The 17,459-nt window shown below is 35.9% G+C and overlaps 1 protein-coding gene across 5 annotated transcripts in view; it reads left to right on the forward strand.

Annotated features, from left to right (window-relative positions):
- The window catches only part of STXBP4 (syntaxin binding protein 4), a 228,147-nt gene that overhangs the window by 50,289 nt on the left and 160,399 nt on the right, over positions 1 to 17,459 (forward strand). For 3 of the 5 annotated variants that reach the window (XM_069602516.1, XM_069602520.1, XM_069602517.1), the window contains exons 8-9: positions 1,271 to 1,349; positions 8,647 to 8,741. In XM_069602516.1, coding sequence (XP_069458617.1) covers positions 1,271 to 1,349; positions 8,647 to 8,741 — 174 coding nt within the window. The remainder of the gene's footprint in view (positions 1 to 1,270; positions 1,350 to 8,646; positions 8,742 to 17,459) is intronic. The other 2 variants (XM_069602518.1, XM_069602519.1) reach the window with 1 other exon arrangement.

A 17,459-nucleotide genomic window follows, 5' to 3' on the forward strand; every position in this document is an offset into this window, starting at 1 on the left:
GAAAGTCATAATCAGGAATGGCATCACAAAGATATGCTTAGATATCACTCAAAACTGTGATCTGAAATGTTATATTTATTTTCAGATAGTCTCCCATATTATTCCATTCATTTTTTTTTTTTCTATTTTCTGCTTGACTGAAGGTGAACAATCTTCCTTTCTGTTCCTCAGCTCTTTTCTACACTGTGTAGGTGGATATTGTTCCCTCACATGCATATGCTGGAATATAATTCAGCTTTGTTGTTGTTCAGTCACTAAGGCATATCTGACTCTTTGCGACCCCATGGACTGCAGCATATCAGGCTTCTCTGTCCTTCGCTGTCTCTTAGAGTTTGCTCAAACTCATGTCCATTGAGTTGGCAATGCCATCCAACCATCTCATCTTCTGTCACCCACTTCTCCTCCTGCCTTCAATCTTTCCCAGCATCAGGGTCTCTTCCAGTGAATCACACAAAAGGGGGTATTTCTACATGGAAATCAATATAATTACAGTCATCCTTTGATGTCTGTAGATATCCAGGACAACCTCCTCCCACAGCCCCCACAGCAGATACCCGAATCCAAGGATGCTAAAGTTTCTTGTATACAGTGGTGTTGTATTTGCATATAATCTATGCATATCCTCCCCATATACTTTATATCATCTCTAGATTACTTGTAATATCTAGTATAGTATAAATGCTATGTAAATAGTTGCTGGTGCTGCAAATTCAAGTTTTGCTTTTTGGAACTTTCTGGAATTTTTAAAAAATAGTTTCAATTTGCTTTTGATTGAATCTGCAGATGCAGAACTGGCAGATACAAAGGGATGACTGTAATTACTAATCGTTACAGTGTAGTTAATAATGAATTATAGAATAGAGCATGTACTCTATAAAACAAACTTGAAACTCAAGTAGGCTTTTAGTCAGTGGGATAAAATTCATCATAGGTATCTTCAGTTTTGGGTCCATGCTAATCAGATATAGAGTTTAAGATTTTCTCTTAGCTCTTATACTTTTTCATTTGGGGTTATAATACCTTTTCAGAGACATGGTACATAGCCTTATATTTTGTTGTCCTTGGTTATGGTAGAGCTAAAAGCAGTTGTTGCTTTAATTCTGAATTGCTTTGTTTGAAGGTGAATATACCAAAATTTTAAAGGTTTCATATTTTCGGGACTATTGCTTTAATCTCATTAATCATTCTTTTTGTGTTAACATGAACTCCTAGTCTGGTCTTTGACCTACTTTAGAAAATGACATTTCATATTCCTCATTTTCTTTCTTAGATAAAAACTGGATACAAGAAAACAGAACAGATTCCAATTACTTCTTCAGACAACAGCCCGACAGATATGTCTAATGCAGGTGAATGCACATTTAATTCCTTTTTCCTGTTATTTTTTTCAATTACTCTCTCAATGAGGAGTGTATAATGTGACAATAGACTTTAAAGAAGAGTGCATTATTTCTTTTTTCTTCATTGAATAAAAGAGTAAAAATAATCTATCATGCAGTGGTCTCTGTTAGATTATGACTTTTATTGAAAATTTTCCTGAGCAAAGGGTTGTAATTTTAAAAGATAAATTATCATAATAGTATCTATGAAGCTGTAATAATCAATGGACTGTTAAAACCACATAATGAAAACTCTTCTTTAAATCAAGATGAGGTTTCCTTGCCCTTTTAGTGAAATCCTGGTGAGGTATATTAAATGCAGCTTTCAGAGAAATTATAGAAGGGAGCATGGCTTAAGAAAAGAAATATGTTTTATTTTCCTTGGAAGAGATTATATAGATATAAATTGGAAAACATTTGAGTATTATGGATTCAGTATTATTGGTTCTTAATTTTCATGAAATGACTTTTTGATGTTTTTAAACAATAAAGGATTAATTGTGTGAGTTACCCATTAAAAAGATTTTTATCAATCAATAAAGTGTTTCTAGGCTCAAGAACACAGTCTTCCCCTTAAATTTTCTCCAAAAATTAAATGAGAAATCAAAGAAAAAACTATCCTTATTAAAAATTGTGTAGAAAAGAAGAGTTAATTTTATGTCTATTAAGAAAATTGTTACTTATATGTTTTAATTTTTGGTATCATTGTATAGATTAAAACTGCAAAATAAGAGTTAGTAAGAATTTTATAGTGTCATAGTCTGGATTACTTTAGCAAAATACCACAGACTGGATAACTTATAAACAACAGACATTTATTTCTCACAGTTTTAGAGGCTAAAAGTCCAGGGTCATGGTGCCAGCATGGTCTGAGAGAAAGCCTTCTTGTGGTTGCAATTCTCATTGTGTCTTCAAATGGTAGAAAAGTCTAGGGGGCACTGTGGGGTCTCTTTTATAAGAACACTAATTCCATTCATGAGGACTTTACCTTCATGCTCTAAGCACCTCCCTATGGCCCGAGTTTCTAATACCATGATCTTGGGGGTTAGGATTTCAGCATAGAAATTTTGGGAGGACACAACATTCAGACCATAGCACATAGCTCCTATGCTCAACAGGAATTTATAGTGGATTCCATAGTCGTTTCCCTGACTTGGAGCAGTATTTACCAGTGCATTAGGAACAATTTTTAACCATCAATTATATGCCTTTTTACTTAGTGGGATTTGTTGGCCTTTAGAAACTTATTTAGTATTATTTCCTTTACATAATTAATTTCCTTTCTCTTGATATATTGTTTTTATTTTAAATTGGGAACCCATGTGAGAAAAAGAAGATAGATGAAAGAAGCAAGCAGTGGTACGGAGGCATTTATGCCACTTGTTTTTAATTTTGAAAATAGTTGAACTACTTAACGTGTCTCTTAGCCATTTATTTATTCAGTAGTGTTTACTGAGTATGTCATGTACATCATGGTTCAGTAAGAATTATAAAGGAGCTAGAATATTTCTCATGAGATACTTAATAGTATATTGTCAACTAAAATACGAGACTAAAAACCTTCATTATTCAGGTTGGAAAGCATCGTGTATGTGTATGTTTGTTTATGTGTATGTGTGATTATTTTATTGGATAACCACTTGACTATTTGCCATGTTCTGGGTTGACTAGAGCAGGCGGTGAGTAGTTCAGTACTTTAGGAAGTATACTGTCAGACTTCTCTTGTGCTCCAGTGGTTCACCTGCCAATGCAGCAGACACAGGTTCAATCCCTGGTCCGGGAAGATCCACATGCCACAGGGCAACTCAGCCTGTGTGCCACAGCTACTGAGCCCACACGCCACAACTAGCAAGCCCACATTCCATGACTGCTGGAGCCCATGCACCCTAGAGCTTGTGCTCTGCAACAGGAGAAGCCACACAATGAGAAAGAAGCCTGTGCACCACAACCAGAGAGTAGACCGTGCTCACCGCAACTACAGAAAGCCTGTGTGCAGCAAGGAAGACCCAGCACAGCCAGAAATCAATAAGTAGAAATACACTGTCTTGCCTGAAGAATCCCATGGATGAGGAGCCTGGCAGGCTACAGTCCATAGGGTCTCAAAGAGTTGGACATAACTGAAGCGACCTAGCACACAGGGCACACACACACACTTATACTGTCTTATTGGTGAATGACATACTTGCACAAGACATGTGAAGACATGAACAAAGTGGATTAAGAAAAGTAGTCGTAAGTGACCTGAGTGTGATACAGGGAGAATACAATGGTAAATTACCAGGCCCTGAATGCAAACTTAGAGATTCAGATCTCTGTTCCCAACTTATTAGCTGAATTAGCTTATATTGAAACAGTTTCCTCACGGGGTTCTTATGAGTATTAAATAAGATTGTGTATACTAAACAATTTGTAGTTGGTACAGAGAATATGCTTAGTACATTTTGCTATTATTAATTTTACAGAAACTGAAGTTTAGAATATAGCTCAGATAATATTCCAGGACATATTTTTTAGAGCAGAAGTGAAAGCTTCTGTCTTTCAATTCAATTTGACATCCTCCCTCTCTACCCCTGAAGCTAGTTCATTGTGTCTGATTTGTCACAAAATACCCAGGTGGTGTTTATGGTAAAGAATCCACCTGCCAGGGCAGGAGACACAAGAGATGAGGGTATGATCCTCGATCGAGAAGATCCCCTTAACTAGGAAATGGCAACCCGCTCCAGTATTTTTGTCTGGAAAATTCCATGGACAGAGGAGCCAGGTGGGCCACAAAGAGTCAGACGTGACTGAGTGACTGAACAAGATACAGAAATCAATAGGGAAAAATTTCTTGGCAAAAGTCAGACATCATCTATATCTTGAAAGAAGTAATAAATGTCAATGGATGGATGAAGATAAGAGATCATCCTAAGTGAATAAGGCACCATCATCAAAAGCAAAAAATTAAGGATGAGCTACATGTCAAGTGATCCTAGGAGGCAACTCCATTTAGAGCAAGGAGATCCTACAGTAATGAATGAACTGGGGTAAATTTACATCAGTGACTATAAGAAATGATGCTTGATTTTGTTGTAGAAAAATAATCTACTGAAAAATTTATTTGAGTGAGTAAGCTTTATGTAAATATTAAAACGCAGTTAGAATGGGAAATTTTTTTAGAGTTGAAATGAAATTGACTTTAGGGTGAACCATTGTCTTCCATAAGAATGTAGTAGACAAGATATTTCTGAGGGGAAAAAAACAAAGTCAGCTCTAAATTCTGTAGGTAACTGACATACATTGTGACTTGTTTAAAGTAGTTATATATGAATTCCCAAATTAGATCCTTAACTGTCACATGTAAACTTCTTCAGCCAGCTGGTATTTATTAATCTTAAAAATACATGAATGTTAATATAATCTCAACAAAAATAAACTTAATGAAGCAAATCTACCCCTGTTCCCATCTCAAAAGCATTCTTAAGTGTAAAACTGGATGTAGTTAGTCGTTCAGTCATGTCTGACTCTTTTGTGACCCCATGGTCTGTAGCCCGCCAGGCTCCTCTGTCCATGGGGTTCTCCAGTCGAGAATACTGGAGTGTGTTGCCATGCCCTCCTCCAGGGGATCTTCCCAACCTAGGGATCAAACCCAGGTCTCCCATACTGCAGGCAGATTCTTTACCATCTCATCCACCAGGGAGGCCCAAGAATCTTGGAATGGGTAACCTGTCCCTTCTCCAAGGTATCTTCCCAACCTAGGAATTGAATTGGTGTCTCCTGCATTGCAGGCAGATTCTTTACCAGCTGAGCTACCAGGGAAGCCAGTAAAACTGGTTAGAATTTTTTAAATCCACTTTATACTTGAGTATGCCTTTAGAAACTATTCTGTTATATAAATTTCGTATTTCAGAATACAGCTGTTTACTACTGCCATAAGCTGAATTATGAGGAAGCTAAAACCACACTAAAGACATTCCTGAGGAAATCAGTAAAGAATTATTGCATGAAGAAAGACAACCATTACTTTAACTTTACCACAGCAGAAGCCTTAATTCTCCTACAGTAAGGCTTTTATAACTGAAAACAAGCTAGTGATGAGAAAAACATCCATGGGAAGGTTCATAGTATTAACCAAATGGCATTGATTTTTACACTCATAAAACATTTATTTCCTTTCTTCTAAAAAGAAGAAAAGGAAGAGAAGATCCAAGAGAAATAAGCCACAGTTTGAAAATTCTCACCCCCCGGCCCCCACCGCACCCACCCACCACATGAGTAAATAAGGCGCTCAAGGCTGAAACTGAGAGAGACTCTGGAAGTTGAGGCAAACTGTCTGTGATGGGTGCTTTCCGGATCAACCTACCATGGATTACGACATGCACGAATGCATGATTCATGCCTAGACCCTCCTAAAGTTTTGGCTCAAGGTAAAGATTTAGGGGATGCTTGGCTAGAAGAGAGATTTTGGTAAGCCATTGAGAGGTTAGTATAATTTTACACTAATCTCCTGTTTAATCTTTGTATGTATGTATGACCATTAACAGTACTTTATAGTTTACATGGGCTTCCCAGGTGGCAGTAGTAGTTAAGTACCCACATGCAAATGCAGATAGACTAAGGGATATGGATTTGATTCCTAGGTTGGGAATATCCCCTGGAGGAGGGCACGGCGACTCACTCCAGTATTCTTGCTTGGAAAATCCCCATGGACAGAGGAGCCTGGCGGGTAACAGTCCATGGGGGTAACAAAGAGTCAGAAATGACTGAAGCGACTTAGCACACATGCAAGCGTAGTTTTCATAGTAGTTTTCTATGGTTTTTAATTTTACCATTACAGTTCCTGTGAAGTGATTTGTTTTATTCCCCCTTCTTTACGGATGAGAAGACTGATGATGAAAGATATTGACACATTTAAACAATTGGTTTAAGAAGTCGTAAGAGATTAGAATCCTACATGGTCACCTACTTGCAGTATGATCTTGTGCTAGTTTCTTTACCTTTTGGGGTCTTGGTCTCATCATTTTTAGTTGGAAATAATAATACCTGTGTCACTGTGGTTATTGTTGATTAATGCCCTTATGTACCTAGAGACTTCCTACCTAAAAGTAAGCATGGTGGTTTAGTTGCTAAGTCTTGTCCAACTCTTGCACTACTTTTCTCTTATATCCACTGTTGCACATAGGGAATGTTTATGCCTGGATGTAAGAAAGTTATGACCAACCTAGATAGCATATTCAAAAACAGACACATTACTTTGACAACAAAGGTCCATCTAGTCACTGGTATAGTTTATCCAGTAGTCATGTATGAATGTGAGAGTTGGACTGTGAAGAAAGCTAAGCACCGAAGAATTGATGCTTTTGAACTGTGGTGTTGGAGAAGACTCTTGAGAGTCCCTTGGACTGCAAGGAGATCCACCCAGTCCATTCTAAAGGAGATCAGCCCTGGGTGTTCTTTGGAAGGAATGATGCTAAAGCTGAAACTCCAATACTTTGGCCACCTCATGTGAAGAGTTGACTCACTGGAAAAGACTCTGATGCTAGGAGGGATTGGGGGCAGGAGGAAAAGGGGACGGCAGAGGATGAGATGGCTGGATGGCATCACCGACTCGATGGACATGAGTTTGAGTGAACTCTGGGAGTTGGTGATGGACAGGGAGGCCTGGCGTGCTGCAATTCATGGGGTCACAAAGAGTCGGACACGACTGATCCACTGAACTGAACTGACTGAACTGAGGAAAACATAAGTAAAAACACATGCCTTGGTATGTGTCCCTGTCCTGCCCTCTCTTTGTCTCCTCTACACCCTTCCACACATGCTTGAATTGAGTAATTCATACTCAGGGTTAGTCTTGATCTGAGTTTGGGATTAAGTTAGCTTGGGTCCACCTTGTGTTAGTGTAGGTTGATGGCAGGTCAGGGACCAGGCTAAAAAGTCATTGTCAAGACTCACATGTCCACCCCCTGCAAATGAAAAATAAGGTTTGACTTATCTCCTACTTGGGTTTCCATACTACTTTACTCCATGCTGACCTTTTATGCTACACTTCAAGTCTGGCAAAAAATTTCTCTTAAGAGGAAGAAGAATGTATTTGTAATTTATTTTTAGCCCTTGGCCAACAATTAGGTATCACAGTAAAAAGACATCTTTGTTGCCTTTGTCAAATTTGTAAAAATTCTATTATACTAAAATCAGTCTTTCTCAACCTTTGAATTCCATTTAAAGTTAAAAGTCAGTAACCGTGGTTTTTTTTTTTTTTATGATCTTGACGCCTATAAGTTATATTCAAGATTTTACATAGAATGTTAAGGAAGTGTTAAAGGTTTAGAGGAAGACTATTTATTTTCATATGCACTTCTTATGTTCTTAGGAAAGAGAATGCAAATCATTTTGTACTTAGAGACAGATGCTCTGAGAAATTAAAAAAAAATTAAAACACTGCATAAAAATGTGACATTTTAAAAAGTTTTTTCTCTTCCTCTTGTTTCTATGTAGAACTAGTAAAATACCATTTAAAAGTGTATTTAGAATGGTGACAATTTAGATACAAGGATTGACATGAATTTCAGAAATCTGAGAAAATTTGGCATATTAAAGGAAAATAATTTTTCAAATTCTAGTCACTTGGGACACCTGGTTTTTACTTATAAAGCAAGGATAGAGCTTGTCTAAATAGTCAGGGTATACTGAGAAGGCGTTAGAGATTGGGTGAGAGGTATATGACACTCAACTCTTGAGAATCATTATGCTCCTCAAAATATAACCCTTCTGTAAAATAAGAAATAGGATTTTCAGTTCAAGAAGTTCTCAGACTAATCATACTTTATGTACAACCTTGAAACAGTTTGCATTTGTGAGTTTTTCCATAGTACCTTCAGACCTCATATAGCAAACTGCTTCTGCCAAAGAGAAATTATGACCTTTTTGAATTTCTAATATAATTTTACTAAGGTTGGAAGAAAAAAAGACTTTTCATTTTGCAATTAAGGCATTATGATGACAGGGTAAGTGGTGGGATGTATGTTTGTATTTTAAATTAATATTTCTGTGGGACTTATTGCATAATTGGCTACTCTTTTTAGACCATGTCTTTTAAGGCTTAAGTGAAATTGGTCTAGATGATACATTTTAGATTTAAAGAATAAAAAATAATGAAAACAAAAATGAAAGCTGCCAACTGATTAGCCAGAATTCTTTCTGAACATCAGCAGCCAAGAACACCTCCTGTCAAATGAAAAGTTCTATTCCAATTAAATTTCCAATTAATCTGTACCCTGTTGTCTCTTAGATATTGCCCCTGCTTGGACTGATAACTATGGGCCACAAGGAAAGAAGATTTCCCTAAATCCATCTGTTCGCGTTAAGGTAGAGAAACTAGAAATGGTAAATACTTGAAATTTTTTCATTTTTCTTCCGTGAAACTATAGCAAGGAAGTATTGTCATTCTTTGTGAGGATGAAAGATTGGAGCCATTAGTTTCTTGAGTTATCCATTTGCAGTTAATTAGACTTCAAACGTGTAATGGCAATAAGTCCAAGGAAGTAATACCCCATTATTCAATTTTTGAAAAAGTGAAGGGAAGCTAAATCCTAAACAACAAAATAGAAACCTCCTAGATAAAAAGAAAATGGTAGCAATGTACCCAAAAATCATACGGAGGATAACTTTATATTGAGAATTTCTATTTATAAAAGAAACAAGATGATTAAGAAAGAAAAATTATAAGCAGAAAAAGATTGTAAAACTTTTCCTCTCAGGTTACCTGGGAGCTGACAGCAAAAATATATGAAAGTTTTTGGGTTGTTCATTTGTTTTTTAAATATGAAAATAGATGTAGTGCTAAAGGTTCACAGCCTCTACTTTGCTTTTGTGGATAATGATTTTTTACATTTAGGAAGAGTATAAAAATGGTCACACAGAGTCAGACACGACTAAAGCGACTTAGCAGCAGCAGCAGCAGCAGAGTAATTACACATTACCATTCAAGCACGTATTCAGACCTTTGCATGGTCCTCTAACCAATATACTAATATAACCATGGTCCTCTAACCAATATAACTAATAATACCCTTATCAACACCAGTTTGAATCTTACTCATTGTTCAAATTCTGACTCAGTTCCAACTCCTTTGTCCAGCTTCTTGCTAACGTTTATAGTTTAGGCCAGAATTGCCATTTTTGCACATCTGTAGCAATGAACATCACTTTACAGCACCCTGAAATCTTCTGTGTTTTATCATCGAGTGAACGCTTGCAATCTCTTTGTACCACTACTTAAATCTGTACCACCACACAAATCTGATTTGTGCTCTATAAAATTTTCTCATTAATTAGATACTTGGTATGTCTCCCTTGTGTCTTCGAAATCCTGAGTATCTTTTTCTGTGTTTTACTTTCTTTTTGTGGCTAAAATGTAAGTTCTGGATAATGGCAAGTTTTACAATCAGTAACATTAAAATCATCAAAAAATAGAATATTAGAGGTTTAAAACCACATCTATTAATATCTAAAAATAAATAACTACTGTTTTTTTAATGATATTGCTGTTATATACATTTTGGAATATCCGAGGTTTAATATTAATCATTCCTCTGGATAAGGAGAAAGTTATTCAGCTAATGACTTTACCTGGCAGTGTTTATTCCTTGAATTAAACTAGTTAAATTTTTCTAGCACATACTTTAAAAAAATGATTAATTTTCTTAAAGATTCAAAAATCATCTAAATATGTATTGATTCTGAGTTGCTTGCATATTGATTCGGTATTCCACTTTTAGTCCTCCTTTTAACCTAAGCAAATTGATTATTTTTGTAGCAAAATAAAATTAGTTTTATAGCCAAGGAAACCTACATTCTGTGTAAATTCAGCCTCCCTGCTTTTATTCCAGATATTTTCAGTGACTATATTTAGTAGAGCAGTCTTTGTTTTCAGAGTTTGAAACTAAATTTCATGCAATAAATATTTTTCTAAAATCCATTTTGGTTTCTATCCACCCATGTTTTCTAAGTTACTCTTACCTTTTTGAATAATTGCATATTAATGTAGTAATATCTGTATCAGTTTAATTTGAAATAGATCCTTCTATTTTAGTTGCTACTTTGTAGACAGATTTATTGTCCATTACATTTTTAGCATATATCCTATTTACTGATAAATGTGCTCAAGTGTTAAAAATGTAATAAAATTCTATCTTTTTACTCTGTTTCCTATAAGTATTTACATATAGTATCTAGGAAATTGGTAATATAAAATATTTCACAAGGAAAAGGTGTTGACTGGTTGTGTGGTTATTAAGTCATTAGCAAAAACAGTACAATTTTTTTTTTCTGGGTTGCAATTTATTTTAAGAAACAAGGTCCCAGTTATTTTATTTTCTTCCTTATCCATCATTTTTCTTAACAGAACAGGTTAACAGAAAGTTGGGAGGTGGTACAATTTTTACGAAAGGCAGAAAAGTTAGAATTTGATGAGGGAAATTGCCTGTGAAATGTATGTTTCTGGGGCATTGTCTTCATGAACTCCTTCATGTTTTAGTAATCTGGGGAGACAGTTTTATATCAGGATATACTGGAAAGTAATTTCTAACACTGAACTAATACTGTGTGTCTCATTTGATCCCATTGTTAAACTTATAAGTAGGTATGGTTAAACATAGAAATAGGGATATTACTTTTTAGTTGGCTTGAAGGTCAAAATTTATTGCCTCTCCTTGCTATCTATATTTTTTGTACCTGAGAAAGATGCTTTGGGTTACAGATGCCATTTCACTGATGTTTACTTTACTCTTGCCATTTCTGTAACATTTGAAGAAATCTGTAGTGAGCAATGGTTTCCAATGTCTGAATATAGTTAATGAGGTGTTCTTTGTATTAGGTTGGGAAGCACGTGACTAATATATTAAAGAGTGACAGTTTTAAAATTCATCATTTTTTGGATATCAGAAAAAGTTAAGGACATTTATGTGTCTGACAAATTTGCATTTTTATTTAGTTTAAAGATGACAGTTATTTAAGAAATTATTGGAACCTGTTTTTATTCAAAGATACATTACCTGCAATTTATTTTTATAATTGAAGTATAGTTGATTTATAGTATTAGCTTCATATATCTCACATAGTAATTCAGAATTTTTGCAGAATATACTCCATTATAGTTATTATAAAATGACTATAATTCCTTGTGCTATACAGTAAATCTTTGCTGTTCATCTCTTTTATATATAGTAGCTTATATCTATTAATCCCATACCTGAGATTTGTCCCTAATTCCCCCCTTTCCTTTCCTCTTTGATAATCAAAAATTTGTTTTCTATACCTTTGAGTCTGTTTTGTATATATGTTTGTATTGTGTTTTAGATTCCACATGTGATATATAATTCTTGTCTTTGTCTGACTTATTTCACTAAGCATATTCTCTAGGTCCATCCATGTTGCTGCAAATGGCAGAATTTAATTTTTTATGGCTGAGTAGTATTCCATTATATATACACTCACACAAACACAAGCACATACCCATCTTCTTAATCCAGTCATCTGTTGAGAGGCACTTGGGTTGCTTACATGACATAGCTGTTATAAATAGTGCTGTTCTGAACATTAGGGTGAATGTATCTTTTTGAATTAGTGTTTTCATTTTTTTCCCAATAAATACCCAGGAGTAGAGTTGCTGAATCATATATGGTAGTTCTAATTTCAGTTTTTTGAGAAAGCTGTGTACTGTTTTCCAGAGTTTCAGCACCTGTTTACCCTGCTTTTAACAGTGTAAAAGGGTTCCCTTTTGTCCATATCCTTGCAGCATTCATTATTTGTAGGCTTTTTCAATCGTAGTCATTCTGACAAGAGTGAACTGATTATCTCTTTATTGTTTTGATTTGCATTTTTCTTGTAATTAGTATTGTTGAGCATCCTTCGTGTGCCTATTAGCTATTTGTATGTCTTCTTTGGAGAAATGGTTATTCAGGTTCTGTGTTCTGTCCATTTTTTTATTGAATTGTCTGGTTTTTTTTCAATATTGAGTTTATGAACTTTTTATATGTTTAGAATATTAATCCCTTGTCTTTTGCATAGTTTACAAATATTTTTTCCCCATTCTGTAGGTTGTCTTTTCATTTTGTTTATGGTTTCCTTTGTTGGACAAAAACTTTTAAGTTTAATTAGGTTGCGTTTGTTTATTTTTGCTTTTATTTCTTTTGCTTTAGGAGACCGATTCAAAAAAATATTCCTATAATTTATGTCAAAGAGTATGCAGCCTATGTTCTCCTCTAGGAGTTTTATGGCTTCTGTTCTGACATTATGTCTTTAAACCATTTTGAGTTTATTTTTGTATATGGTGTGACAGAATGTTCTAATCTCATAATTTTACACGTGACTTCAGTTTTTCCAGAACCACTTGTTAAGAGATGATCTTTTCTCCATTGTATGTTCTTAGCTCCTTTGAGATAGATGATTTGGCCATTTGGGGTCTTTCCTGTTTCTTTTTTTGTTTGTTTTGTTTTATTTATTTATTTTTAATATAAATTTATTTATTTTAATTGGAGGTTAATTACGTTTCCTGTTTCTACATGAATTTTATGATTGTTTATTCTAATACAGTGAAAATGTCCTAATATTTTTTTCATAGCGACTGAATTAAATCTGTAGATCTCTTATTCCACTTTATATCAACTTCAATTTCCTTCACTGTTGTTTTATTAGTTTTCAGAGTATACTTATCTCACTGTAAGATTATTCCTAGATATTTTATTCTTTCTGATATGGCTTTTAAAAGGCTGTCTTTCTCTTTCTGATATTTCATCATTAATTTATAGACCACAACATAATTTTGTGTATTAATCTTGTTTCCTACTACCTTGTTTAAATCATTTATTAGTTCTAAAAGTTTTCTGTAGAGACTTTAGGGTTTTCTCTCTATAGAACAGATGACTCTCAGATGTCATCTGCAAACAGTGACAATTTTATGTTTTCACTTTCAATTTGGATACCTTTCATTTCTCTTTCTTGTCTTATTGCTGTGGTTAGAACTTCTAATATTTAAGAAGAAGTGGTTACAATGGGCATTCTTGTCATATTCCTGAATTTAGCATGAAATAATTTAGCTTTTCATCGGTTAGTATTATCTTAGGTTTGTGTTTGTTGCAAATGGCCTTTACTATGTTCAGATGTGTTCTTTCTATATCCACTTTAATGCAAGTTTTAATCATGAATGGATGTTGTATTTTGTCATGTGCTTTTTCTGCGTCTTTTGAGGTGATCATGTAATTTTTATCTTTCCTATTGCTAATGTGGTATATCCCATTGATTGATTTGCATACATTGAATCATCTTTGTGCCCCTGGAATGAATCCAACTTAATCACAGTATTTATTTATTTATTATTTATTATTGGATTTGGTTTGCTAATATGTTTTGAGGATTTTGCATATGTATTCATTGATATTGGCACATAATTTTTTTGTGGCATTTTTGTCTGGTTTTGATATCACAGTAATGGTGGCCTTGTAGAATGAATTTGGGAGTGCTCCCTCCTCTTCAAATTTTTTGAAATAGCCCTAGAAGGATAGGTATAAATTCTTCATATGTTTGGTAGAATTCCCCGGAGAAGCTGTTTGGTTGGTCCTAGACTTTTGTTTGCAGATTCTATCATTTTTATCACAGACTCTACTTTACTTCTAGTGATTGTTCCAATTGTCTGTTGTCTTCTTGACTCAGCAGGTTATATGTTTCTAGAAATTTGTCTGTTTCTTCTAGGTGTCCAATTTATTGGCATATAACTGTTTATAGTATTTTCATGATTTTTTGTATTTCTGTGGTGTCAGTTATTATCTCACCTGTTTCATTTCTTAATTTGTTTATTTGGGTCCTCTTTTTTCTTCTTGGTGAGCCAAGATACACATTTGTCAATTCCCTGGTGGCTCAGAGGTTAAAGCATCTGCCTCCAGTGCGGGAGACCTGGGTTCGATCCCTGGGTCGGGAAGATTCCCCTGGAGAAGGATGGCAACCCACTCCAGTATTCTTGCCTTGGAGAATCCCATGGATGAAGAAGCCTGGTAGGCTACAGTCCACGGGGTCTCAAAGAGTCAGACATGACTGAGCAACTTCACTTCACTTCACTTCACTCACTTTTCAAAAAATCACCTCTTGATTTTATTCTTTCCTATTGTCTTTTTTATCTCTATTTTATTTCCTCTGTGATGTTTATTATTTCCTTCCTTCTGCTGGCTTTGGCTTTGTTTGTTCTTTTGCTAATTCTTGTGGGTGGTAAGTTAGGTTGTTTGTTTCTTGAGAAAGACCTGTATCACTGTGAACTTCCCTCTTAGAACTGTTTTTGGTTTTGTTTTTATTTTTCTTTTAAACATATCAAAGATTTTATAAAGTTATATTTTCACTTTTATTTGTCCAGAGGTATTTTCTAATTTCTGTTTGATTTCATCGACTCATTTTAATACCATGTTGTTTAGTCTCCATGTCTTTATTCTTTTTGTATTTTTCTTTCTGTGGTTGATTCCTAGTGTAAGACCATTGTGGTCAGAAAATATTCTTGATGTAATATTTTAGATTTGAAGAATGCATGTGCTTCCTTTGGAGGGAATGAAGTGTCCTGTAGGTATCAATTAAATCCAACTCTATTGTGTCATTAGGACCTTATTGATTTTCTATTTGGACAATTTCTCCATTAATGTCAGCAGGATGTTAAAGTTCACTGTTATTGTACTATTTTCATTTTCTTCATTTGTCTCTGTTAATATTTGCTTTATATATTTAGGTCCTCCCGTTATTTCAGTTCAGTTCAGTTCAGTCGCTCAGCCATGTCCAGCTCTTTGCAACCCCATGAATCGCAGCACACCAGGCCTCCCTGTCCATCACCAAGTCCCAGAGTTTGCTCAAACTCATGTCCATAGAGTCCGTGACACCATCCAGCCATCTCATCCTCTGTAGTCCCCTTCTCCTCCTGCCCCCAATCCTTCCCAGCATCAGAATCTTTTCCAATGAGTCAACTCTTCCCATGAGGTGGCCGAAGTACTGGAGTTTCAGCTTCAGCATTATTCCCTTCAAAGAAATCCTGGGGCTGATCTCCTTCAGAATGGACTGGTTGGATCTCCTTGCAGTCCAAGGGACTCTCAAGAGTCTTCTCCAACACCACAGTTCAAAAGCATCAGTTCTTTGGCACTCAACTTTCTTCATAGTCCAGCTCTCACATCCATACATGACTGCTGGAAAAACCATAGCCTTAACTAGATGGACCTTCGTTGGCAAAGTAATGTCTCTGCTTTTCAATATGCTATCTAGGTTGGTCATAACTTTTCTTCCAAAGACTAAGCATCTTTTAATTTCATGGCTGCCATCACCATCTGCAGTGATTTTGGAGCCCCCCAAAATAAAATCTGACACTGTTTCCACTATTTTCCCATCTATTTGCCATAAACTGATGGGACCAGATGCCATGATCTTCATTTTCTGAATGTTGAGCTTTAAGCCAACTTTTTCGCTCTCCACTTTCACTTTCATCAACAGGCTTTTTAGTTCCTCTTCACTTTCTGCCATAAGGGTGGTGTCATCTGCATATCTGAGGTTATTGATATTTCTCCCAGCAATCTTGATTCCACCTTGTGCTTCTTCCAGCCCAGCGTTTCTCATGATGTATTCTGCATATAAGTTAAATAAGCAGGGTGACAATATACAGCCTTGATGTACTCCTTTTCCTATTTGGAACCAGTCTGTTCTATGTCCAGTTCTAACTGTTGCTTTCTGACCTGCATATAGGTTTCTCAAGAGGCAGGTCAGGTGGTCTGGTATTCCCATCTCTTTCAGAATTTTCCACAGTTCATTGTGATACACACAGTCAAAGGCTTTGGCATAGTCAATAAGGCAGAAATAGATGTTTTTCTGGAACTCTCTTGCTTTTTCGATGATCCAGCAGATGTTGGCAATTTGATCTCTGGTTCCTCTGCCTTTTCTAAAACCAGCTTGAACATCTGGAAGTTCACGGTTCACATATTGCTGAAGCCTGGCTTGGAGAATTTTGAGCATTACTTTACTAGTGTATGAGATGAGTGCAATTGTGCGGTAGTTTGAGCCTTCTTTGGCATTGCCTTTCTTTGGGATTGGAATGAAAACTGACCTTTTCCAGTCCTGTGGCCACTGCTGAGTTTTCCAAATTTGCTGGCATATTGAGTGCAGCACTTTCACAGCATCATCTTACAGGATTTGAAAGAGCTCAACTGGAATTCCATCACCTCTACTAGCTTTGTTCGTACTGATGCTTTCTGAGGCCCACTTGACTTCATATTCCAGGATGTCTGGCTCTAAGTGAGTGATCACACCATCGTGATTATCTGGGTTGTGAAGATCTTTTTTGTACAGTTCTTCTGTGTATTCTTGCCACCTGTTCTTAATATCCTCTGCTTCTGTTAGGTCCATACCATTTCTGTCCTTTATCGAGCCCATCTTTGCATGAAATGTTCCCTTGGGATCTCTTATTTTCTTGAAGAGATCTCTAGTCTTTCCCTTTCTGTTGTTTTCCTCTATTTCTTTGCATTGATCACTGGGGAAGGCGTTCTTATCTCTCCTTGCTATCCTTTGGAACTCTGCATTCAGATGCCTATATCTTTCCTTTTCTCCTTTGCTTTTCACTTCTCTTCTTTTCACAGCTATTTGTAAGGCCTCCTTGACAGCCACCCTTTATTAGGTGCATATGTTAATGAGTGTAATATCTTCTTATATTGATCCTTTTATTATTACATAGGGCTTCTCTGGTGGCTCAGAGGTCAAAGCATCTGCCTGCAGTGTGGGAGACCTGGGTTTGATCTCTGGGTTGGGAAGATCCCCTGCAGAAGGAAATGGCAATCCACTCCAGTATTCTTGCCTGGAGAATCCCATGGATGGAGGAGCCTGGTGGGCTGCAGTCCATGGGGTCGCAAAAGAGTCGGACACAACTGAGCAAGCGACTTAACAATGTTCTTCTTTGTGTTTTGTAATAACCTTTCTTTTAAAGTCTGTTTTGTCTGATATACATACTGTTACCACTTCTCGTTTTCATTTTGCATGGAATAGCTATTTTATATCCCCTCGCTTTCAGTCTGTATGTGTCTTTAACCCTGAAAT

The sequence above is a fragment of the Ovis canadensis genome, chromosome 11 (genome assembly GCF_042477335.2).
Source record: "Ovis canadensis isolate MfBH-ARS-UI-01 breed Bighorn chromosome 11, ARS-UI_OviCan_v2, whole genome shotgun sequence".
Taxonomy (NCBI): domain Eukaryota; kingdom Metazoa; phylum Chordata; class Mammalia; order Artiodactyla; family Bovidae; genus Ovis; species Ovis canadensis.